The sequence below is a fragment of the Convolutriloba macropyga genome, chromosome 5 (assembly GCF_964194025.1).
Source record: "Convolutriloba macropyga chromosome 5, txConMacr16.3, whole genome shotgun sequence".
NCBI classification, from domain to species: Eukaryota; Metazoa; Xenacoelomorpha; order Acoela; family Convolutidae; genus Convolutriloba; species Convolutriloba macropyga.
The window spans coordinates 62,496,666-62,521,533 of NC_134472.1; the positions used below are offsets into that span (position 1 = coordinate 62,496,666).

At 35.2% G+C, this 24,868-nt stretch overlaps 1 protein-coding gene across 3 annotated transcripts in view; it reads right to left on the reverse strand.

Annotated features, from left to right (window-relative positions):
- Positions 1-24,868, reverse strand: part of LOC142340154 (potassium voltage-gated channel subfamily KQT member 1-like) — a 103,319-nt gene continuing 78,451 nt past the window's right edge. For all 3 annotated transcript variants that reach the window (XM_075390658.1, XM_075390657.1, XM_075390656.1), the window contains exons 8-15: positions 19,112-19,222; positions 10,448-10,543; positions 7,855-8,036; positions 7,106-7,377; positions 6,131-6,274; positions 5,637-5,832; positions 3,384-3,595; positions 1-338 (exon numbers count right to left, since the gene is read on the reverse strand). In XM_075390658.1, coding sequence (XP_075246773.1) covers positions 79-338; positions 3,384-3,595; positions 5,637-5,832; positions 6,131-6,274; positions 7,106-7,377; positions 7,855-8,036; positions 10,448-10,543; positions 19,112-19,222 — 1,473 coding nt within the window. In that variant the 3' untranslated portion in view covers positions 1-78. The remainder of the gene's footprint in view (positions 339-3,383; positions 3,596-5,636; positions 5,833-6,130; positions 6,275-7,105; positions 7,378-7,854; positions 8,037-10,447; positions 10,544-19,111; positions 19,223-24,868) is intronic.

The following is a 24,868-nucleotide window of genomic DNA, read 5'->3' on the forward strand; positions in this document are numbered from 1 at the left end:
ATGTGTTGAAAGTGACCTTGCTTTCAGAAAACAAATGTCAATATCTCAAATCCCCGAGTTGTTAATACCAGGTAAAGTTTATGATTTGCCAGTTTGTTCTAATTGGGGTGGCACGTTTAAGAAACAGCTGGGCTGTCTTGACACTGTGGGTGTGCTCTGAAATAGGATGTCACTTCCGGTGGAATGGTGGATTGATTCCTCCTCCTGCTCTAGGAAGAGGGCATTGGGTTGGGAGTGAGATCGAGAGCGTGATATAATTGGGGAGAGCAGGTCCATCTGGCGTGTCTTCACAAACAGCTGAGAGGGGGGCACTCTTTGCTGCCTGGACATCGGAGTGCCTAAAATACACGGTTATGCCACCAATAAAAAAAATGGCTCAGAAACGCATAATTGATCGTTTTTTTAAACAACAACTTCAGAAAGCAAGATGAAAAATTTCGCTGAAAAATCTTTTACTAGATGAGCAAAATTTTTAGCATAAAAATTGTATCCCGTGAAATGCATCTTTTTTCAGCCCGTGTCAGTTCATCTGTTTTATATTTCCATTACCGCGCCAATCCTACATATCAGCCTTGTCCGCGTTTGCGAACATGTTGGAAGAGATTTTGTCACCACTTAGCACGTGGAAGAAATATGATTAAATTGTGTTCAACGGTGTAAAAGTTGCGGACAACCTTTAACAAATTACTTCACTGATCTCGCGTTTTTGCGTTTTTTGTCATCAATGTCCGCAATTTGTGAGCAGGGGTATCGTCAATGTCCACCATTTTGAGCATGCTTATTCGATTTTAATTTTGTGCTTTGCTCCAGATTGAGTTTTAATTTGGTTTGCGGCCATTGATTACATTATAAACTACAAAATCAATGACGGAAATGTGCGTGTGTCTTGTTCACAGTTTTCACATGTAGATCAAAGCGTACAAAAAATGAGCTGCAATTAACTCACCATTATGTTTTCTTTATTTTAGCTCATCCAACAGAGAATTTGGACTGAGTGGTGATCATTCATTTTAATGGCGTCAAGCACTAACTGATGCATCAAAAATCAGACATTACTGTATTTAGCTTCAGACTGTCTTGATACAAAACCCTCAATTCTGAATAGACAATATTCGAAATTTGATTATTCTAACAAAAAGCCTCGGTGCAGTTTTTCTTCATACAAAAAAATTAGATTTTTGGATATTTTAAGAAAATACGCCAGTGCTGTTTGATATTATACATAAACTTAGTATTCTGATAATTAAAATAAGAAACCCTAGTGCTATTTTGTTTTCACTCACTGATATTTGGGTCCTAAAAAAGAATGATAAAATGATCAATCTATTGCAAATAAAAAAGAAATCAAATAAAAATATAGTCCTTAGCTCATTGGCACATTGAATATAACTAAAAAGGTTAGAAAAAACGCAAATAAAAAATAAAGGAGTTAGTTTTAATTCAATATTTTTGTATGACACGTAATTCAACGCATTACGGACGCAAGTTATTTTACCACGATAAAGCTTTTGATAAATGCAATTTTTTGATAAATGCCATTGGGGGATTGATTAATGATTGTTGTCGTTTTTGATAATTTCAGTGGTTAACAAACAATCTCCACATTCTGCTATTTTTATGCTTCTATTAACATTATGTTTTCTCCTATCTTTAATCGGATTTCGTTGATTTTCAGGAAACGGGTCCAATGTCAAAGTCGCAATAAAAAAATTCGGATAATAAAGACGCGGATAATAGTGACCTTAATGATAGGGAAACTAGCAGCGCATATCAGTGAAAAAGACACCAAATCTGCGGCAGTAAGTGACGCTCAAATTCTGGAATATAGTTACCTTAGCACCGATATTAGTGGCAAAAATTTTTAAATGATAGTAACACAGATCCTTCCGTTTTTCCCGCTTGTCACCATTTTACTCAAACTGATTTCCCTTACTTTCACTGTTGTTTGCAAAAACCTAGAATCTTTGATCCTAAACATGTTGATTTGATCTGAAACATGGTTAGCGGACAATGGTGACATTTGCAATCAAATTTTCTGGCTCAAAAAGTAGGTTTGGCAGTGTAATGCTTTGCGTTTTTCCGGACAGTTTGTTCTAATAAATTTCAGCTTTTAAAATGTGAAACTAAATAAGCATCTTTGCTGAAGGTATTGATGATTTTCGAAATTATGGATATATTTATTGAATGAGCTCAAATGGTGTTTAAATCTTGAAAAAAATATGGGCAATTTACGTCAGAAAAAATTAGGCAAATAGGATGTAGATAAAAGTAAATACGCTGTTGTTAATCAATTCGACAATTTGAACTGATGTAAGGGCAATGCTTGATGCTATGCCACATGTTTACTCTCGTAGGCACAGGCAAAATAATGACATTTATATGCTTGGACCTTCGAATATCGAACCATAAAAGTAGACCATCAAAAAAATAACAAAACTACACAAGCAAAATGGATGAAATAATGTCTCCAAATTGTTTTTACTGTCGTAGATTTCTCCTGTGTTGATTTTATGATTCTCTTGGTGCAGTTTTTAATAATAATTTTTGCTCATTGCGACGAAATTTTTTACCTTTTCTTGTCACTCTCCCTATAGTTGCAGCCGACTTATACACTTTTTTTGTACGCGTTCATTTTTTAGCTCTCTTCTCTTTTGCATTATGCCTAAAAGATCTTTCGAAGCTTGTCAATTGTTTGGTAATCCACATATTATAATTCTTTCAAAATTAATAGGGAGGAAAAAGAAAATCACATTGAAGTCGTGTGATCCATAGTCCTGTAAATTTGCTGAATCAATGCTTATATGCTTGGTTGCAATTTTAGCGTCCATTTTTATGGTTAAAAACAATAGAAAATAGAAATATTGGTCATTAATATATTGTTAAAAGAGCACCGACTGAGATTGGAATACACATTAAAACAACAATTTTGAGCAGAACTAACAGGTTGAGTTAGATACCCGGATGATGGTGTCAGAGCAAATCAGCGCTGAATCAGTTTTGAAACATTCTGTCTTATTTCTGGATGGCTAGTACTCTGTTCATGTCACAATTTACACTGGCTTGTCTTCATTTTTGAGTAAAATTTACTGTATAAAAGATATATGCTCTGCTTAACTCTCGCCTACAAAGTTTGCTATATCTGCGATTCTCACACAATTTTCTGAAAAAAGCTCTTATCTTGTAACATTCTTAAAGTTTTTCAACAGTCACAGCTTCTGAATTGCCAAGTTTGGAACCTCCGGTTCGAGAAGCAAAGAGGCCAGGAATATCCTGTACCTGACCCAGTCGAGACTCGGACCCCCGATCTGTAGCCCAATTTGGTCTAACTAAGCCGTTTTTGGTCGAGGATCTCAAACAATGTGGGTCGAAAAATGTGAGCATACCTTCATCCTCGCTGCTACTGATGGCATTCTGTACGTGCATGTTGTGGACAGCTTGTGTCTTGTCCTTCCTGTACATGTATATCAAGTGGTCCAGTTTCCTCTCCAGATGTGTGAGCTGGTTCTCTATCTTGACCACCCTGGCAGCCACTGTCAGTTTGGAGAAGCTAGACTCTTGCTTCTTTCGGTCCTTCTGGCCCACAATCAGAGCAAATCTGGAACAAAAAAAGATTTTTTTTACTCCATTTGAAAACAGTTTTTACGTCTTTTAGCTTCTCTACTGTTAACAAAAAAGTTTTGAAATGAATGAAGCTTAAATTAAAGCAATATATCTTCGCGAATTGGTGCAAAAAAGGTTACTTTAGTTGACGTGACCATAACTTACCTATTGACTACAGTTTGGTGCCGGCATCAAGAAAATAAAATTTATCAGAAAAACGAAAAGATGAAAATTAATTTATAACAGTTTTATAAAAAAACAGTGGCAAACATGAATTCCTAAAAGCGTTTCACGTGTGTCTTCTATATAGATGGGTAAGAAAAAACAGTCTTGTATTTTTTCAAACTTTGATTGTATGGAAATAGATGTAAAAACAGCACAACTTTGACCCAGGGAGTGAAAGGCATGTATATTTGGAGAGAATGGCTGACCAAAAATCTGACGACTATTATCCTAATCCAGTTCTTGGAAAATCAACAATATACATTGCCCAGAAGTTCTTTTGAGCACAAGAGAGAATTAAACTGGTGAAGTTTTAGCAGGTCTGAAATTTCAGACCCCCACATGGCAAAACGTTTTCAGAAGGGCTTTTCTGACATAGAGGGTTCACATGAAGGTTCTCAATGTAAGTATTTTTGTGAATTAGAATGAATCGATCGCTTAGCACTCAGACAAAACCTAGTTTTCACAAAACTTAATAAATTTCTCACTTAATTAGCACGAACGAATTTTGCGACCCAAGTCCACAAAACCCCGGGTTGCTCATCATACAAGTAGTCATGTTTAGTAGTCATAGTAGGTCATATATGATTCCTAGTAATCATACTACGTCAAATATGATTTGTATGACTTCTTAGTAATCATGCAAAGTTCAAAATCAAACTTAACCCCAAAATGCTTAAATCAATGCGACCTAAACTACTGATAACGAAAAACCTCAATCAGTGCAGCCATACTTTGAGAAAAAAATTACTTGGTACTCGTAATAGGTCATATATAATTTTATTGAGTTCTTAGTAGTCACACGCGGATCGTTAACAAAAGTTTAAACGATGCAACGCATTCGGAAAATAAATAGAGACTTTCGAAAAGGAATAAAAAAAACCAAAGTTGACATTAGCAACAGTTGATAAATAAAAAAAATGGTTTCAATTTTTGGTTATCACACTATAATATATATATCAAATAGATTTTTGTATGATTTCTTCGTAATCAAACATTTTTTCAAATGGTTTTTTCAAGAACCAGAACAATTGATAATGGCCAATTGATAAAGGAACTTAAAATAATCTGCAGATGCAATGTTTCAGCACTGAATTAAACTTTTACACTTGAAATGTGCTAGTTCAGCGCTTAAATGCTCTGACACTCAAGTCCAGGCCAATAAACCCCATTATTGAAGGAAACAAAAAGGAGCTCAAAATTAAAAATTAATTTCAAAATTTCTGGAATCTGCGAATCAGAGTTTTCAGTTTCATTTTCAAGACTGCTTTTGACAATTTTCACAAAACGCAGCCCGATTCCAGATAACTGATTAATCGTTTTTGTATGATTTAAGATCACTGAGTTTTGTTTTTTGAATTTTGATGCCAGTCCTTGTATATGCATTTTTATATGTATCGTTCTGATATAAAGATGTTTATTTTTTTTTGCTTAAGACCAGACAATAATGAAGCTATTGTTCGAATGATGGGGAAAGCACAAAAACACTTTTCGTATCTTATTGGCCACTTTTTAATCCTAAGTTTACCCTAAATCAAATAAAAAACCTGAAAGCCTATGAACTTCTTGAGTTTTATAATAATCGTACATTTTCCTGGAGTTATTTCAGCGGAAAAGTCATCATACTCCCCATTCAGATTACGCCCCAGATCTTACATCGTCTTCGGTTGAATTGTGAAGCGTAAGTTCTCAAATGTTCCCTCATCCCCCCATTTGTCCCCTACTCTTACACCGGTTTTCCTCCTATCTATGTTACTATCAACTGTTACACCATTGGGGCTATCTAGACAGCAATTGATTTGAAGTGTTCTAACTTGGACTGTATGTCTTTGACTCTGGTGATGAGGTCCACATGTCCACTCGCGTACTGTTCTATCACATCCTTCACATCGTATGGCTTGAGAGCCTCTTTGAATTTAATTCTGGCTCTGAAGTACTTCATTCTCCTGATGAATCTAATCGCTATCTTGTGTTTAGGCCGCAACTTTGTTAGTCTTTTCGGTGCCTCTTCTGAAAAAAGTAAAAGAACTATACACAACAAAACAACTCTTTTAAAAGACGTGATAATTCAACAGAAAATTTGTACCAAGAATCTTCCATCAGCTTTCACTTACTTTTTTGTCAATTTCTTCATAACACTTCTCTATGCTCAAAGTAAATTTTAGTGTGTTCTTCTAAATTTTTGCTAAGTCCGACGTTTGACCCCGTTTTGTCTGCAATTTTGTCAAATTGTTACAAAAACATTTTGGTTAAAAGTGAGCAAAAAGTAAACAACAATCGAACTACACTTGTTATTGTATGAACTAACCTTGTTCGTTCTCTGACTCGTTGAAAGAGTTTTTCCTGGAGGAGGGATTACTGAAGAACCCCCCTGGGAAGTATGCCTCGAAGTTGAGACTAAGTATGGATCCCTTCCTCCCATTGGAACCCACCCCACCTGTTCCTGGTGTATCTGAAAGACAATGCAACAACATCACTGACCTAGACAGCTCTTTAGCTCTTTAAAAGACTCAACACTGCCGGAAAATAGCCAACTTTGACCACCCACTGACCGACGTTGGAATTAAAAAAGCTGCGAGGTTTCTAAGTTTTAACCCAGGTTGCCCACCTTAGACGAAACTTTAAAACTTATTTCTTACTAGGACTTATAAGGTGCCTATTAGAAAATCGATACAACGTTGCTAAAAAAAGAATTTTAGTGCAGGCCAGTAAGCCAAGGGTAAAAACAACAGCTGACTTTAGTTTGGGGTTTGGGACTGTTTTGTTCACTCTCAATTTTTTATAGATTACTGTGAACCCAAATTTATCAAAAAATTGAGCAAAACAGCTATCTCGTAAAAAGTATGCGAATGGATTTTTATTTCGTTGGCGTTTTCAGTCCTGCGAAAACAGTTTTATTGGCAGTTAATAACCAGTTTTCAAATTTGGCGTTCTTCATCTATGGCTATGTTCACTTTGTAGCCGAATAATTTTTGGAGTGTTATCTCACTTGAACAAAGTACAACTATTTGGTTAAATGCTTTCATGGCTTTAGTTGAAGCTCATAGACCTTAATTATGTTTTTACTGCATTTGCACGCCATCTTTTCTTTTTCCAGTTTTTTTTTCAACTCCTCTCATTGGGTAAGTCAAAGAGAAATAGTTATTGGACCACTGTCCCCTCTTATTTGGTGGCAAATAACTGGAGCTCTGATTGCTATTATCCTACAAGACTGATTGTGAAGTTACTATTTTTTAAATTTATTTAATTCATTCTTTAATTTTTTTAAAATTATTTATACTACCAGGGTGCAGCTGAGTGAAGTTGTGATGGGCTGTTGTGTTCTCATGGTGAGCAGAAGAAGTGGGATTGTGGTTGAGGTTGAGAGATGACCTGCAGAACTTCTTCCCAATGTTGTTGGGAGGGGGTTTGCCTGTCAGTGACATCGAGTGACCATTGTTGGAACTGTGAGTATGGTTCTGATTATGATGACCACTATTGTTGGTGCCTGACTTGTGGCCCTTTCGACCTCTAATTGAGGGAATACGCTCGATCAAGTTGCCCCCTGTCAACTTCCTATAATAGATTGTTCAGATTACAAACTATTTGAGAAATCTATTGACGCCATTCCAACAAAAACAAAGAAATTGTTGTGCCAACTCCAGTCGAGACGTAGACTTATGGAAAGACCGTCCACTCTATAATATTAGCTATGAAAGGACTACTCGGCAGATATTTGTTATGGAAAGGACCCTTGAAAATAACATAATATTGGGAAAGTTTGTCAAATACTAATCGGTGATTTGCAGGAAATTGTGTAGCTTTGCAGTAGGTGACAATGTTCTAAGATTTTAAAAGATAAAAAGCGTCAATCTGTTGATACGATGACGAAAATTTACTACTCCACGGCCTTTTTCGGCAAAATTTTTGCTGTCCGGTCGGAACTGGACAGCAAAATTTAATTCGAGATAACGTCCAGCAGCACTTCGAAATCATTTATGAAGCTGTGCAATCAAATATAAGCCTGTGATGATTTTGGACGTTTGTGCTTACCTTGAGAGTGGGTTAGTGGCTGAGCCGAAGAATATGTTGTTAGTGATTGAGTTTTGGTTGTTGTGTTGTGCAGATGGGGAGAATGATGAGGAGTGGTGGGTGGGGGGAGGGGTGACTACATGGATAGTCCATGTGGCCACTGACAAGGACTCCTCCCCTGCTGCGTAACATCTCCACACACACTATAACAATAGTTAGCCAGTAACCAACCTGAATTACAGCTACTTATCAAAAGGTTCCAGTCCACTGATATTGTATATGAACAGACCTTTCATCAACCCCAGCTTGACCCAAAAGGGTGCGGTTGACTATGCTTTTACAAATTGGCGTCGCGAACTTCTCAAATTGGCGACATCTCGAATTGGAGAAAGCTTTTTTAAAAATAAGGTGTATATGGGAGTTGTTTATACCAAACAAAAATTGAGTCGGAAACAGTATCAAGTTTCAGTGTCTCTATTAAGTGTCAAAAGTTTTCTTTCAAATTTTTGTTTAAAATAGAAGCATTTTCTTCATAATATTGATTAGCAATTGGGTCAGGATCATATTCAGGGAGAATCGAAGAACAGATTGAAGTTCTCCTATATATGTGGATTTCTAAACAACAAGACTATTTAATTCAGACTAGGTTACTCAAATATTTGAAGAATGAGGAAAATTGCGCATCGTCATTATGAAAAACAATATTATGACAGAATCTTAAAAGAGGATGCATCATCTTACAATATTTTCTGACAGAACCTAACAAGATAAACCTTCGTGGTACAAGAATCTTACAAGAGGGCCATTCGCTTTACAAGATCTTTTCTTGTAACGCAGTGAAGTTTACTCTATATCCAATTTGTTCTTCAAAAGAAACTCAATTGTGCTTTTTAACTTCTATTTCAACGAGAAAGTCTCTTAAAAGGTCACAAAAACAATTATTGTTATTAGAACTTCAATTGTTGTAGCAAAAAGGCCTTCTCAAGACTCTCAATAAGTTCGGTGACAAATGATTTTGGTTTCCGTCACTTTTTGTGCTTTCGTGACGTGATACTCCGAGGGTACTGATGCCTTTTCAGACGCTAAGAAGCAGTATTGAGTTGAGACTCCAATTTGTTGAAAATGACAATATATATTTTAAGAGGGATGACAAATCTAAGACAAAAAAATTGATTGCAAAAAAATATCGGCATAAGCAGAGAACAAGTCGGTCAAAATATTTGTTCATACCTTAAAGTGGAGATGTTCTGCCCCACAAGTAAGTGACAGAACAAGAGTCTATGATAAAAAACAGGACGATCAAAAAACATATTGCTCTTTTGTTTCTCAGATAGTTTAGGAAATTTACAAATTCATTTTTGATCAGATGCTGTTTAATTCTTTGGTAAGAACAACAAGCATTTTATGTCTTTCCTAGTTGAATAGAAACCAAGTTTTAATTTACTTTTGAGTTTACAGATAACGACAAACCTACGAAGGAGCTTACCAGAAGGCTTCGCAAATTTTGTCATTAAAAATTTAAATAGCTTTCCTTTTAACGCAATGAAGTTTACTCTATATCCAATTTGTTCCTCAAATAAAGTCAATTAAGCTCGCTAATTTCTATCATAATGAGATAATTTCTTGAAGGGGCAAAAAAAATAATTATTGATATTGGAAAAGATTTTGGTTTCCGCTTTTTGTGCATTTGTGCCGTGCTACTCTAAGGGTATTGGTGCCCTTTTCAGATGCTAAAAAAACTTTTCTGTCTTTCAAATTTGCAAGAATCTTACAAGATAACCATTTGTCTTACAAGAATCTTACAAGATAAAAAACCATCCAGCCTCGACCAGGGTTGCCTAAATAACTCTCCAAAATGTATAAAAGAAGCACATGTCAACGCGAGCACTTGCACCAAGTTCACTTGATAGAAAATGAAAAAAATTGACATCATCCAAAGATATATGTCATTGCCACTTGTTTCTGCCTATTGAAAAAGGTTTGGTTTCGGAGTGATTGTATGGGACATTTGTAGTTGATATGTTGTTTATTCAGAAATAGCTTGGTCAGATCAACAAATTCTCGTTAAAAGTTTTTACCATTTTTGTCAATTTTGAAATGCATTAATAAAAAAATCTTGTTCTTTAAACTCTACTTTGCTTATTAGCTGTGCAATGATCACGACTTGTCAAGTCTTGATCAAGATTTGACTCAAGACTTGCCAAGACGTGACTTAGACGTGATCAGTAGTGATTAGTCAATTCAAGACATGTTAATTACTGGAGAAGTACTGATCAAGACTTGAAATTCGTTCGGGAAAAGAACGTCCGTCGACCAAAACTTGGATAAAAAACGTTGTATAAAAATTTAAGAATAAAGTTAAGAAAGACTGTTGGTCGACCAATATTTGGGTGCACAAATTGCTGGTGTACGAATATTTTGGGTACTAGATAGAAAACAGACTTCCTGAACCATTATTTGTTCGATCGATATTCGGGTTCAAAAAGAGCGCTGGACGACCGCTATTTGTGCTTGACAAGAGTGCAGTCGAATAATCCTGGATATAAACTCATGGAGATGTTTTGGCCATAACTTGTCACTTTTAGAAATTACGAAAGAAGATCTCATCTCTAACCTGCAGTAGAGTGGCAGCTGGATGTCTCCTGCGTGCAAAGTGTTTCTGTCTCTGCTGTTCTTGCACTTTCAGGGCAAACCCACTCCCAAGGATACCCTATCACACCCACAACAAATACTTGCAATCATCATTAACAGTCATCTGTTGATACTAATTAAATGAGAGCTATGAAATTTTTGGTCTTTTCCAATATCACCCTCACAATTATAGCATAAATTCCCGTTTTATGATATAGGTGGGAAGGGAAATGATGTGATCACTAGGCTGGGTGGGAGATGAGGCATTATAATGGAAAAACCACTCCCAGGAATAACTTTATAACACCGAAGCGCAATTGTAGTTTTTACCCCTACCTCGAAACTGAGCATAAAAATCGACTTACTTTGATTTTGAATAGAATGATACAAGGTTTTACCAATAAAACTCATTTTTATTTTTTCAAAGAACTTAACAATAGGAAAAAAATAACAACCAAATTAAATTGATAATGACTTCAATTTGAAAAATATCCACCTATCTTTTCATTTTAGTTTAAAAGAAATGAAACATTTATTCTAATTCTCATTTTAATAATCATTTCACTTCCTCAGTTAAAAAATCTAGAGGGGAATATCTTCTTTTGGAGCTGTTTTTCATAGACGTAATTGAGACGACTAATTTTGTTCGAGATAGAAGGCAGCATAGCACGGCTACGCAGTTCCTATTATATACTTCAATCATTTTCGAGGAATGTTATTCAACAAATTAGGTAGTTGAGTGTTATTCTGACGATTTGCTGATCAGTTTGATTGTGCCAAAAGTAGCAAATGAAAAAAAACATGAAACAGATTCAAAACAGTATTTCAAAGTATTAATAGTTTTGCAAGAACATCAATCATAACTGATCATTTCGAACAACGTTCTTCTATAAACAATCGGTTATAATACACAACTATGTGCAATATAAAGCTCAATATTGAGGTTTAACTTGGTAGAACCACTAGACATATATAATCAAATGACTGAAAAGAGAAAAAATCAGTACCAATTCAAAAAGACGTTGACTGCTAGTTTTAATTGTTTTGATTGTCTGGTTTGTTCATTTAAAAAAAACACTATTATACCCTAGATCTGTGAATATAAGATTTAAATATTTACAGAGAAATGCAGCGTAAATCAATAACAAAATGAACTGAGGAAACATTAAGAAACTGAGAAAAACACCAAGTTTAAATACCAAAACAATATTATTTGAACCTGAAGGATTTCTGCTATACAAAATGTTCTCAGTTGTCTACATGTGTTTATACAGAAAAAGTTTTTTAGTTTAATTTTGCAGTTGAGTTATTATGCACTGAACACAAAACTGCGCAAAATTGAATTGTGTACTAGAACACCTTTTTGGTGACACTTTGCTTATGCATTTTTCAAGTTGAGATTTTATTCAATGCAATTTTTTAGATAAAAATTAAACGTTCGCAAACACAGGGTGTCATGATGAAAGGCGGTTCTACTGTTTTTTAGTAAGTTGTGATAATATGTGGCGGTCTTGTATTCGAAAAGCATCAAGATAGGAAGAAAACCCTATTGGATTTTTAGATCTGAAGAAGAAATCTTTTTTATTTGGATGAAAACAGCTTTGATAGCCCAATTAAATTGTTTTTAGTGTTGTTATGGAGTTCTGATAAAAAAACAAAAGTACTGAAGAACATTAAAAATGGTCATTTTATTACCCCTGTCCTATGATATTTCGAAGCGCATAAATGTATTTAATTCCATGTTCAATTTTCAACAGAAATGTGTTCTATTGCTTTTGGTACTTAAGTCCTGTGTTAATTTGAAAACCGAGGTTTTTCACTACTTTTGTGGACTTTATAAAATATTTTCCTACTTTTATAATTGTTTCATCTGGAGTTTTCGTTTCAATGAAGACAAGGAGTTCAGTTTTGTCAGAGTTAAGCTTTAGATTGTGATAGTTTAAAGAGATGACACATCTGTCAATATTCATCTCAAGTTTTTTGTTGCATTTGACAATTTCAGTTAAGTTTTCACAATGGTAAATTTTTATGCATACAACTTATATGTAATTATCCATTTTTCCGGGCGTTTTCCATTCAGCAAAAACATTTTAATTAAATGTTAAGAAAAATATATACACACAATTTATGTACAACCATCCGGTGAAGAAAGTTTATATACATTAAGAAAAAGTTTGAGTTCTTGTTAAAATTGAGTTTTGGAAATCACTTTATTAAAACATTTCTTCAGCGTCAGGTGGACTCAGCCATTTCAAGTGCCGTGAAGGACTTCTACTGGCTGATATCGACATTGTACTTGAATTGGTCGTTTGACCTCTTGGCTAGCCTCGTAGAGTATGAGGGACGAGTTTCAATTTCTTCAGGTAAGTAATCTCTTATAATAACTGATCAATACTAAACAAACATAAAAGAAACAAAATAATAACAAATTTGTAAGATAAAACAAAAAAAAGAAAGAATCAATGTTCTTTGGTGGGGCTCGAAGCAACTTCTGCGCATCTGCTGATCGGTAAGCGCACTGGACCAAACCATTTTACTTGATGCTTCATTTTACTGTAACTTTTCTTAGAGTTCATCCAAATAGAATATGTCTTCTGGTTCAAATCAAGTCGTAGAATCTCATCACTTTAAAGACGAAGAATTTCGTTGTTGTTATTGAAAAAGAAAAAGATTTCGTTTAAATTGAAGATAATAGGATTGAGATCTAAAACAAATGTGTTTTCAACGTCAATTAAAAGAAGTAATGATGTGATAAAAAGTGCTACGCTGACCTTAACCGTAAAACCACTGAAACCAAACCGCCTGCAGCACAAAACTATAATATTAGACTTTTCTGTTGCTTAAATAAATCAGTGGAGTGTTGAGTAAAAAAAATAAAATGGATGAAAGTTATGGGATGAAAGCTTTGGTAATCTGTTCAGCCCCGGATTTGCTAAGCGAGCGGCTGGCTGAACAGAAGGAGACAAAGGAGTCAAATGGAATAAAAGTGAGTTGTATCTGGCCCCGAATTGACTAAACGAGCGGCTGGCCATATACTCGTGACATGTCTGATAAATTTAAGAGACGCATGTGTCCGAAATATAAAATGTAGGAAAACATTCGCAAGTTAATACTTCGCGTCTTCGAACTGCTGTCGATTCGACTTTACAATTTCGTTTTCTCGTATTTCACCGCTGCGCCATTTTGGTCTGCTGTAACACGTAAAGTAAACCTTTTTGAGCTAGCTGTAGGTAACTGATGCTTTTTTCGAGATAGAGCATAAACCAATTAGCAAGAGTTGAAGAGAGTTGGACTCGAACAGTGGTTGTTGGTACAAGGTTTTTTCCAGTTCACCCCCCTCAAAACCGCGCTGCTGGCTGACAATTTGCTGTTTTTTCGTTTGCTATTTCGTATGTTTGTTTTTTTTCTCTGCCCAGATTTCAAAATATAGTTGCACCTCCTTTTTTCCCGGTTTTGTCTTCGTATTCTTGTTGATTATTTTCCCAAGTTTTCCCTTGACTTCAGTCCGACTACCGATTTTTAATGGAAAACGATTAATGATCTTGAAACTAGGGATACGCTGGGGATCGATCCTTGTTCTGTCATTCGACAGTATTTTGATCTTTTATCTACGCCGAACGTCCATAGTGCGCCAGTTAATCATCATTTTTTTAAGTATTGAAGGTGGTCGAGAGTACTTTTGCAAGTGTTTAGCGGGCACTGCCGTTTTTTGTGTTTTAGATCTATTACAGATTGTTTGTTGTGTTTTATTGCCCGACTAATATACCCATTGGCTGGTTTAATCTGTAGTTCTTTAATCATTTACATGTGTGCCTCTTCATGGAGCTTTTGGACCCTGTAATATCTTGGTTTTCGTAGGCAAATCCTAAGGGCTCTATTTTGGACGTTCTGTATTTTATTATTTATTGCTTGGGATTGGTCCATCCAGCAGGCATTAGAATACAAAAAATCGTTTGGAACCAAGTTTTATATACCAAAGGAAGACTTTCTTCGTTAATGTTTAGATTGCTAAGTCTCCACAGTTGAAATAACCTCCTGTTTGCTTTCTTCACTAAATTATTGCAGTGATCGTTCCATCTGAGATGAGGAGTGAGAGTGATACCCAGAAACTTAAGTGATATTGTTTTTCCAATTGGTACGCCTATTATTTTTAGGTTGAGTTCAGACTCATTCTTTGTTGGGTTTTTGAAGATCATGTACTGGGTTTTAATAGGATTTATTTTAATTTTCAAGAAGTCACACCAGTCTTTGAGGCTATTCAATGATGATTGCAGATTGTTTTGAATTAATTGTGTTGAGCGAGATCTGTAGTACAAGGCAAAATCGTCAGCAAACTGTGAGATCTGTGCCTTCAATTCTGGCAATCAGCTATCGTATATAAGAAAGAGAATGGAAGCAATTACGCTGCCTTGGGGCACTCCGGCTGTCGGGCAAAAGCTGGAACGTACGGTGGAATTTATCTTTACGTATACATTCTTTTGTGACAAGAAAGAATTTATCCGCTTAATAATTGGGATTTTTAGCTTAATTGAGTATAATTTGTGGATCAACCCTAGACGCCATACAGCATCAACTGCTTTTTCAACATCCAAGCACACTAAACTAACCATTTCCGACCACTGAAAAGCTTCACTAACGTGCTGAGTGAGTTTGATAAGGTTGTCTGTGGTACAGCGATGTTTCCTGTATGCGCTCTGAGTTTCGCCAAAAACATTTAGACCTTCGCAGTGTTCTAAGACAATGTTTTTCACAACAGTTTCACACACGTTGGCGAGGCAATTTGTAAGACTAATGGGTCGATAATTTTCAGCCTTTGAGCAGTCTTTGTCTTGCTTTGGTATCATTTTTATCTGCGATTCCTTCCAATTTACTGGAACATACGAGTTGTTAATTGAGCTAGAGTATAGAAGGCAGGCTAGGGCTTTAACATTTCTTGGTAACTATCGGAGTAGTTTGTAGCAGATTTTATCAGGACCTGGGCATGATTTTCTCGATTCTCTCAAAATTTCACCAAATTCATTTGTTGTGATCACAACACAAAGCTGCTCGGTGTCTACAACTGTGCCTATAACCGCTTTTGTCTGATTTTCAATTTTATCTCAGTGTTCAGCAATTCCTGATGAAACTGGTGTGTGATCTTTCATGGTATCCTTTAGCAATTGTTTGAACAGCTCGCTTTTTTCCTGATCAGTGACTGCCTGCGACTCTTTATAGTTTAAATTGGGATAGTCTCCAGTTTTCTGTTTTGACTCGTGATCATTTGTTAATTCTTTTGTTGCTCTCCAAAAACCTTTGCTGACCTTATCGCCTGCTCGTTCAAAAATTTTTGCTCTTTTTCTTTCTTCTGATTGCCTAATTGATCGTTTGATTTTTTTGTAGATAAATTATCTCGGTTCTTAGAGACCTAAAATCTTCGCCGAAAGCACTTTTGAGCTCTCTTCGCTTCCTTCTTTTCAGTTTTATCAATTTTGGTGTCTCAATACTGTAAGGGAACTTGTTTTTGATTAATAGGAATCTTCCAGCGATTTATGTATTAATTCAACCAGGCTAATGCTAAACTGATTTAGATCATCCTTTCCCGGATACTGCGCAGGCCAAAGAATCGATGATCTATAAGACTTTCTTGTGTTTTCTTTAAATATTCTGAGGTCAATTTTAGATTTCAATTCAAACATTTTGATTATTTTGAGGTTCAACGTTGTAATTGTGGTTCTATGGTCACTACCTAGATCCTCTGAGACTTCAAAATTGTTAAAATTGGTAAAAACTGTACTTTCGCAAAAGTGCAGATCGAGCATATTCCTGCTTTTTCAGTCAACCGATTGGTATGTGTAGTGACCGTTGTTTAGCAATTTAAAATGGCCTTTTTCAATTAGATTTAAAATCTTCTCGCCGTTTTCGGAATCATAGGAGCAGTTAATTTCTTGGTGGGGAGAGTTGAAGTAACCACATACAAAAACCATTTGACATTCTTTCTGAGAATACTTTTTCCAGTGAAAGTGGTTTTCCAGGTGAATTGTAAACAGATACTATCCAAAAGTCCCCAAAAAGCGGTAGCGTGATGCATATTTTCAGTATTTCTAAGGTTTTCTATCGGTAATCGTTCTCTTTTTCAACTGGTTCTACTCGCTATATGACAATGTTGTTCTTTATTAAGATAACGGAACCATGGTGACCGTTGGCATAAGTTTCTGTTGCAACAATATAATTACTGAGAGGGGTTGTCTTCTGCCATTTTTTCACTTCATTTACGCAAAATATATCTGTCTTTTTCAGCCGAAAATAAAATCAGATCGTTTATTTTGTTGTTTAGACCTCGACAGTTCCATTGCAAAATTTTAAGCTAATCCATTTTCGGTAAAGTTTTGGCTGTTTGCTAGGCTGTTAGGTGGCCTTGTATTAACAGAGATGATATTTGCACTCTTAATGCTCTCGTGCATTCTTTGAGCATCAATTTTTTCATCGAAGATGCGCGAGGCGCTCTTAGAGACAATGTTTATTATATCACTGTAGGACATGGTATTGAGAACTGTTTGTATTTTACTCAGTACTTCGGCTACTAAAACAGCTATTTTTCAGTTTGTGGCGGGAGTTCAGTGTTTTTTGTGGCTTGAAGGTCTTTGCTACGTCAGAGTATTTGTTCTCATTTATCTTTCTTGAAACCTCGGTTAGATTTTGCTGACAGGCCGGACAACCGCGATAAACTGTCGCATGCGCACCACCACTGTTTGAACACTTAGCGTTTTCTTTTTGAACAGTGCATTCTTTAACACTGTGCTCCTGCGAGCATCGGAGGCATCGAGTGGCTTTTCTGCATTCTTTAGCAGAGTGACCAAATTGTTGGCATTTGAAACATTGCCTTACGTGGGGTAGTTCTCGGCATGCTTCACATCGGTATACCTGCCAACCTATTTTGACACCATGCTTTTGAGCTGCACTAACATGATTATTGGAATCAGTTATGACTCGAATTAATTTTGTTGGTTGGCCAGTTGCTCGGCTTGTTATTCGTGTAACTTTGCTGACATTCATTGCGTTGATGTTTAGGAGCTCAGCTTTTATCTCATCTTTACTAATGCCGTGATGCACATTTACAATTACGAAGCTTGGTTTGGTTTTTGGCTTTGGAAGATTGTTTCTGACATTCACAGTAGCATTTGGAAAGGCTTGAGTTAGGTTTACGGTCAGCATTAGGCATTCTCTAGAAGCGAGGTCCTCAGGTTGGATAAAACAATTGGTATTGGTCTTCAACTCTCTTATGTGCTTTATTTTGACCACTGGAAAGTTCGGTCTGATTGCTCTCGCAAACTGTATTTGTGATGGCCTTGGATCAATAGAAACAACAATTGGTCTAACGTTGGTGATTGGAATTTGTGATTGTTTTCTGAACCTTTTTCTTTTACTTCGCACTTCATTAAAATCGCTTTCATCTTGTGTTGTTTCGTCGGCTGTCATTCTGGCTTCAGATAAAAGCCTTTCAATTTGGCTCATTTTAAAACTCAGCCTCAAGGAGGCTCTGACTTCTCGAAAAATTCTCTAATAAGATTTTGAAGATGAGGGATAAAACTGAGCAAAAAGTAAAGACTTTTGAGCTTAAGACTTTGAAGGGGAGAATAAAACTTGAAGAAAAGGTAAAAGAAAAGTCGGGATTAAGAAGAAAAGTCAGGATTTTAAATCTTAAGCAAGTTTTAGTGAAAAATCTCTTTTAGTGAAAAAGTTTAAGAACTTCAACAGGGTTTCCTCAGTATCAGGGGTTACTAGCTGTTAGCGTTCATTCTCCTTGTACCGGTAATTACCTGAGGAGGTGTAAGAAAGTAACTTGAATTAGGCATATCACCATTAGGCTAAATTAAATGTTAAGAAAAATACGAAAAGTTACGGGCCCGTTGTTAAATTACTGCAAAATCACTGTTAAAACCACTTGATTTTTAAAACAACTAACCGCATTATCTCGTTTTGTTTTTGATCCGGGTCCACGTTAAAGGTTGATTTACAAAAAGCGGTCAAAAAAGCACTAAATGTAGTGAATTGTTGCAAGAGTTGTGTTGAAAACAATAAGTTATCTGTTATTATTTTGCTCACCATATACTGGACATAGCTAGCCATTATGTATAGATCTGACAAAAATTGATAAAGAGCCATATCAATCAAAACAATCAACCAAACCGTGAAAATTGTTTTTCAATTTTATAAATGCAACCAAAGCCTGAGCAGTAATCTAAACTTTCAGTCTTGAAGCTAAGTGCTAATATTGATTTTGTGTAGTATATAGTTATTAAAACTGTCTGTCAGTCACAAATGAGCTCAAACTAAAACTAACCGCATTGTCTCGTTTTGTTTTTGATCCGGGTCCACATTAAAAATTGATTTTAAAAAAGCGGCCAGAAAAGCACTAAATGTAATGAATTGTTGAAAGAGTTGTGTTGAAAACGATAAGTGATCTGTTTTTTTTTACTGCAAATATGTAGCTAAAATTAGCAATAAAAAAGGGGAAAAAATTTGGCGCCTCTCATTTCACAAAAACAGATACAACTGATTTCATATCTGTGTGTGTAGAGTAATTTATATGACAGCAGTGAATATTTCGAATAGATTTGCAGCTGAAAATCTAGCGCTAGAAATAGAGATAAATGTGAATGTGACTAACGGCAGGTAGAGCAAAGAAAGAGATGCCCATGATCGCGAAGAAAGAGGCCACTATTTTGCCACCACTCGTAGTAGGCACTTTGTCACCATACCCAACTGTCGTCAGGGTCACCTCAACACACATTACCTCTAACTATTGATGATGCAGAACCAAACAACTAGAAAACGTTCAAATTTTAAGGAGACTGATATTAAACTGTGCTCCAAGTTGTAGTCTGTTTGCATTCTTTTTTGCTCATCGAGGCTTAAAACACTCACGTGCACATTTTAAAATGCCGGAAGTCTGCAGTGCCAGAAGTTAAAATGCCAGAAGTTGCTAATTAGGCAGAAGTTGAATTTCGTTTACTTTCGTCATTTTAAAACGTTCGCGTTTCGTGTTTTAAGCATGGTTAAGTGACTCTGAAATTCTGACTTAATATCTCGAACCGCTTCGCCGTTCTCGATAAACGCCAGAAGTTCTCAGTGACTTCAAACAGAGTTAATTAACCATTACTTCTTCTCTAACCGTCTCTCAATTTCGTGAATACTATTTGATTGCAATTTCGATTCATCTCACACAATGAAAATGAACTGGTCTATTCGATACGCAAGAGTTTCACAAAATGCATAATTGTTCCATGTGATGTAATTAACAGGGTTATGAAAATCATTAACTTAATATAAACTTAAACAAGGCGGCTCAGCTGTGATATGCCAATGTGAAAAAAGCGAGTCAAGACGAACAGCAAAATCAAACAACAACAAACATTAATTACATCAAAAAATTTTGTCCGTTTTAAAAAACAAAATATATTAACAAAGTCAACATACCGTCAGATGAACCTAAAATTAAACAAAATAAATTATAAATCACCAGAAAAGATATGGACCAGTCCATAAAAAGGTTTGGTAACAATTGGACAAAAAAGAACAGAAACAGTAAAGTTTAAAAATTCGCTTATTTTTTTTAAAACAATTAACTTCAAAGTAATTAAAACCATTAGAGATCAAGTAAAATATGCCAAAGGCTTACAAATACCAATGTTTTCATTGAAGGGCATTAGGACTTGTCCTTATTCATTTCTTAAATCGGCTAAAAAGAACAACAAAAAACAACAAACAAAAATTCAATTGAAACTTGCCAGAAAACTCTCTCAAAACCGTCAAGCCATATTTTGACCCTCAAAAAATATTCGTTTGCTCCTTCTTCAAACAACGATAATGTAGTGTTTGGCCATTTATTAGTGAGACTAGGTAACAAGTAGACAAAAATGAGAAAAGGGGCAAAAGTATGTAATAATTTTTTTTTTTTTCTTAACAAAATTATATCCAAAGTCATGAAAAACATTAATTACAAAATGAAATATTCGAATAGGGTCGTTTATTCAATCAAAGGAATTCTTTGTTACCTGCAATTATCCAGAAAAAATCTTGTGTCTACAAAATGGCGCCAAACATGACAAAAATCAAATTAATTTACTTTTTTTTGTGAAAAACCGGAGTCGAAGTCAGTAAGGTCATAACGCATTCTTTAAAAAAACAGATTTTAGGAAACCATTCCATTTTGACGCCTTCCCCTGACACCCATAATGTTATATTTGACCAGTAGTTAACGAGATTAGGTACCAAAAAGAAAAATAAAAATAACAAACTTGCGAAGTTAAAAAGTTTTTTATTTTTAGTTTTGGAAAACGATTGTCTTCAAAGTCATGAAAGCCATCAGCTATCTACTGATATCAGAATATCGGCTCGTCAATTCTTCCATAAAAAGTCAGTGAAACTTATCAGAATATAGGAAATTTTTTTCTACTGAAATGACAAAGTAAAAATGACAGTTAAAACAAAATTAAAGAATTCAATTAATTTTTTGAAGAAAGAAGTGTCGAGGCTGTTCAAACGATAATCTATATCTTTAAGGTATTTAATATGTTCAATTGTGTTTCATTTTAAACGCCAAAAATGTGCTATGAGAACTGTCAGTAATGTGATAATGTTACTAGAAAACGTGAAAAACTGGCAAATTTCTAAAAACAAAAAAAATCTGAAATCTAATAGTATCAAAGCTAGAAAACAATAACTTCAGGCTTAAAAACGCAATCGAGACTAAATTTTTAATCATTAGAATGAAGAAGCATTCTTCCTTCGCTGACACTAAGCTGCAAGTTGACCAAATTAGGAAAAAAAGGAGGAAAAGCTCATTAAGCCATAATATATTTAAAAATCAATAATTTTTCGAAGTCGAAACGATCATAAACGTTCCCGTAAAAAACAATAAACGTAAAAAACGTAAAAAACATAAAATGATTTAGATTGGAGTTGCTTAGGAAGCCAATTGGACCAACCACTCCTGAGCTTTCATTTGATATGCTCTGTTCTTTATTATAAGAAAAGGTCTTTTTTTTTTCAAAAAAAAGACCGATTGATTGCAATCCGATTTCTTTTTGGATTGTAACAGTCTGAGAATGTACCAAAACTAGCCCTGCTAATGCTTATTGTCCGTTAGGAACTATTGATTTTTCGAATATTGTAGATATAGATAATTTGTTAGTTGAAAACTCAAAAAAAAAATTCTGCATTTTTGATACTAAACAAGTAAAGCTAGCAAAAAACGGCAAAGTTTTAATTACAGAGCACTCTCAGCGGAAGTTGATGTAGGAATAGCCCCCTTCTGATTTTCTGATTCTAAAAAGAGTGTATTAGTGTTGTTTGGGGGTGTAGTGCCTGCAAATTTTTTATCAAAGTGGACTAAAGTAGCTTATTTCGTGCTGTTTTTGATGAAAAAGGCTGAACTTTGAAACCTTTATCCAGAGTTTTTGACCGAAGAATTAAATCAAAATAATCAACAAGGCTTGTTTGTCCTTAAAAATAAAATCAACGACACAATTCTTAAAAATTTCGACAAATTTTAGCAAAGTTGACGAAAAATTATGCGAAAATTTCGGAAAATGTGAATAAAACAACGTGAATTCACTCTACTTTTTTCAGAAGTTTAAAGCACGATAACTCCCTGTTGAAAACGAAAATTTAAAAAATGTTTTTAATTCCATATTCTACGCTGGACGAGCTTTCTAATGATACCAGTCTCATTTCTCTACGATGAATATATCGATCGGCGAAAATTGACTGAACAAAAAAAAAACCCATTTGAGTATATAGTTCCTCCCCCCTCAAGAGGGGTCGGAACAATTAAGTTAAGACAAAATGAGAGTAGATTTAATCTAGCACAACTTGTCTGTCGTTTTGGTTATGAACCACCTAATAAACATCAACAAACATTGACGAGAAACCAAGATATCAGATTTTTGCAATATGACGATTCTTCAATGCCCCTTCTATAGACTTCTTTTCCCAGAAACTGATCCCCTCGAGTGGGTGGTGAGCGGTCCATTTGAAATCATTTTTAATAAGGAAGAGTCGATCAAAAGGCAGCTACAAAAACACTTGTTATGCCCTTATACGGCGCTTTGCTAAGTTTGGTAACCTTTCTGAGGCACCATAATATTCTTAATAAATAATGAAAGTTTCGCCCATGATTTCCTCTGCTAACCACGAAGTCGAAATAAGTACTTAGCTGGACTCTAACTTAAAATACTCCCTGATTCAAATTGCAAATTTCCAGCCGGAAAACGAACTAAAACAAAAACGAATATAGGACTCGTATTTGCAATTGTTCAGTACTAATTTACACTTTGTATTCGGATCAGGAGGCAAACCGAGTTAAATGACCTTCGTAGCAAACTGAAGACTGTAATTAGCGAATTGTTGTTCACTAATGTTGGCCAACCTTACATTTAGTCGATCAACTTGCTTGTAAGACACGAGGGTACTCGGTTGACCACCATAGACAAAAAATTAGGATGCAGAGGGATACCCTAAATTTTCAACCTTAGTAAAAATCGCTTGCAAAATATATACATAAAATGAGCAAAATTAGGAGACTAGCTTAGTAGCTATTTTTCCAAATTTTTTCCTCCGTTTTTGCGAAATGGAGATTCTATCAAGTTAAAAATTAGGTGACAAATATTGTAGAACTTTGGGATCTAATCTGTTTTGGCCCCTCAGCTTAAAGAGCTTATATTTTTTACGCCCCAGGCGCACGTGCTATTTTTATACATAGTGACGTGCTATATGACAACATGCAATTTGTAATTGGGGGCGTAAAAACACTGGCGGGGGGGGGGGGCGAAACAGAAAAAATCCGAACTTTTTTGCTTAGATTAGGTATCTACTTTTTGCATTAAATGTATCTATAATCCGCAATTGTGTCTAATTTATTGCGCGCTTTTGAGCATGCAAAAGTGATATAAAGTTTTCTTTATCGAACACGAGAAGTTGGTTTAAAATAATACACATAAAGGGCTCAAACAAATTTACCAATCTGTTCATTATGCAGAAAAATCTCCTTGACAAAACATATTTGTTCCGTAGGTCGGGAATCCGCAATTAAATTGTAGATCGGGAATCAGCATTACACCACCAAGACGGAAAAACATCATACCCAAACAATATCCCCGAAGAAAACTATTAACCTCACCTGAGAATAACATCCCAAAGGAGGCATTCAGTGGGATCAAAATGCAAAAAACTCAGAAAACTCAAATGCATATTAACTCAATTAGAAAACAAATCCCGTGTGAAATCTTATTGTCGAAAGTTTATTGACTTTAAAAATTTAAGAGAAACATATTCAACAAATTAGTCGTGGTAAATTTTTGTTTTTAGGGTATTTAGAAGAGTGTCAACGTGACTGTATTCACTAAGGATGAATGGAAGCATTTTTGAGAAATGATAGTAGACAGCTGGCCAGACATGTGTCAAAAGACGCATGTATATAGACACAAAAAATAGACGCAAAACGGAGGAAATTTTCAAAAAATAACAACTGAAATTTTAAATAATTTGATTGTGATACATTTCGATTAGAATGAAATTCCCAAATGGAAAACTAATAAGAAAATTTCCCTTGTTAGCCTAAAAAGATCCCCGTAAATGTCCGCTAGAAAAAGCTTTGGGAGTGTGCGCTGATGTCAAACCCAAGTCCACACCTAAAATTAAATATAAATCCCAATTCCCCACCTATAATCAATTAAAAACTTTTTGGTAAATTTGAACCGATATGGTATTTTATTAACCTTCCTTGTATAACAAAAATATCAAACTTTAACCAGTTTTATTACCTTTTTTAAAAAATCCCTCAGAAAATTTCCATTTCCCGACCGACTGATCAAAACAATAAAAAAATTATTATGATTTTGAGACCTATTTGGTTTATTATTAACCCTTAAACCACTTTTGATAATTTTTAATTGATATCAATTAACAAAGGTTTAAACCACCTAAAATCAAGCACAAGTATCTTTTTTTCGCAATTTTTTTGCATTTTCATTGGGTTAACATAGGAAAACAAGCAAGAGATACACAGGTCGGTCAGAACTGCCGGTGACGATTTGGGTAAACCCCGCGGCGTTATGAACTTTATGAACTTACTAAGACTTACATGACGCCTTAGACAAATTATTAGGGCGCCGAATATAGCCGTAATAGGTTTTCGTTGGTGCCGTATTTCAAAAGAAAACTCGCCGTTATCACATATTTAATGTCTCAAAAGTACATTTAAACTCATTGTTTTTTTTCATTTTGATACGTTTTGCAGAAACAAATCTTGAATGAAAGCCAGTTGCGAATCCGTTTGAAAATGACAAATCTTAGTACGCCGTCTTATAAGGTCGTACTAAGATTATCAAGATTTCAACTGCATGTTTTTTCTCATATTTTTTCT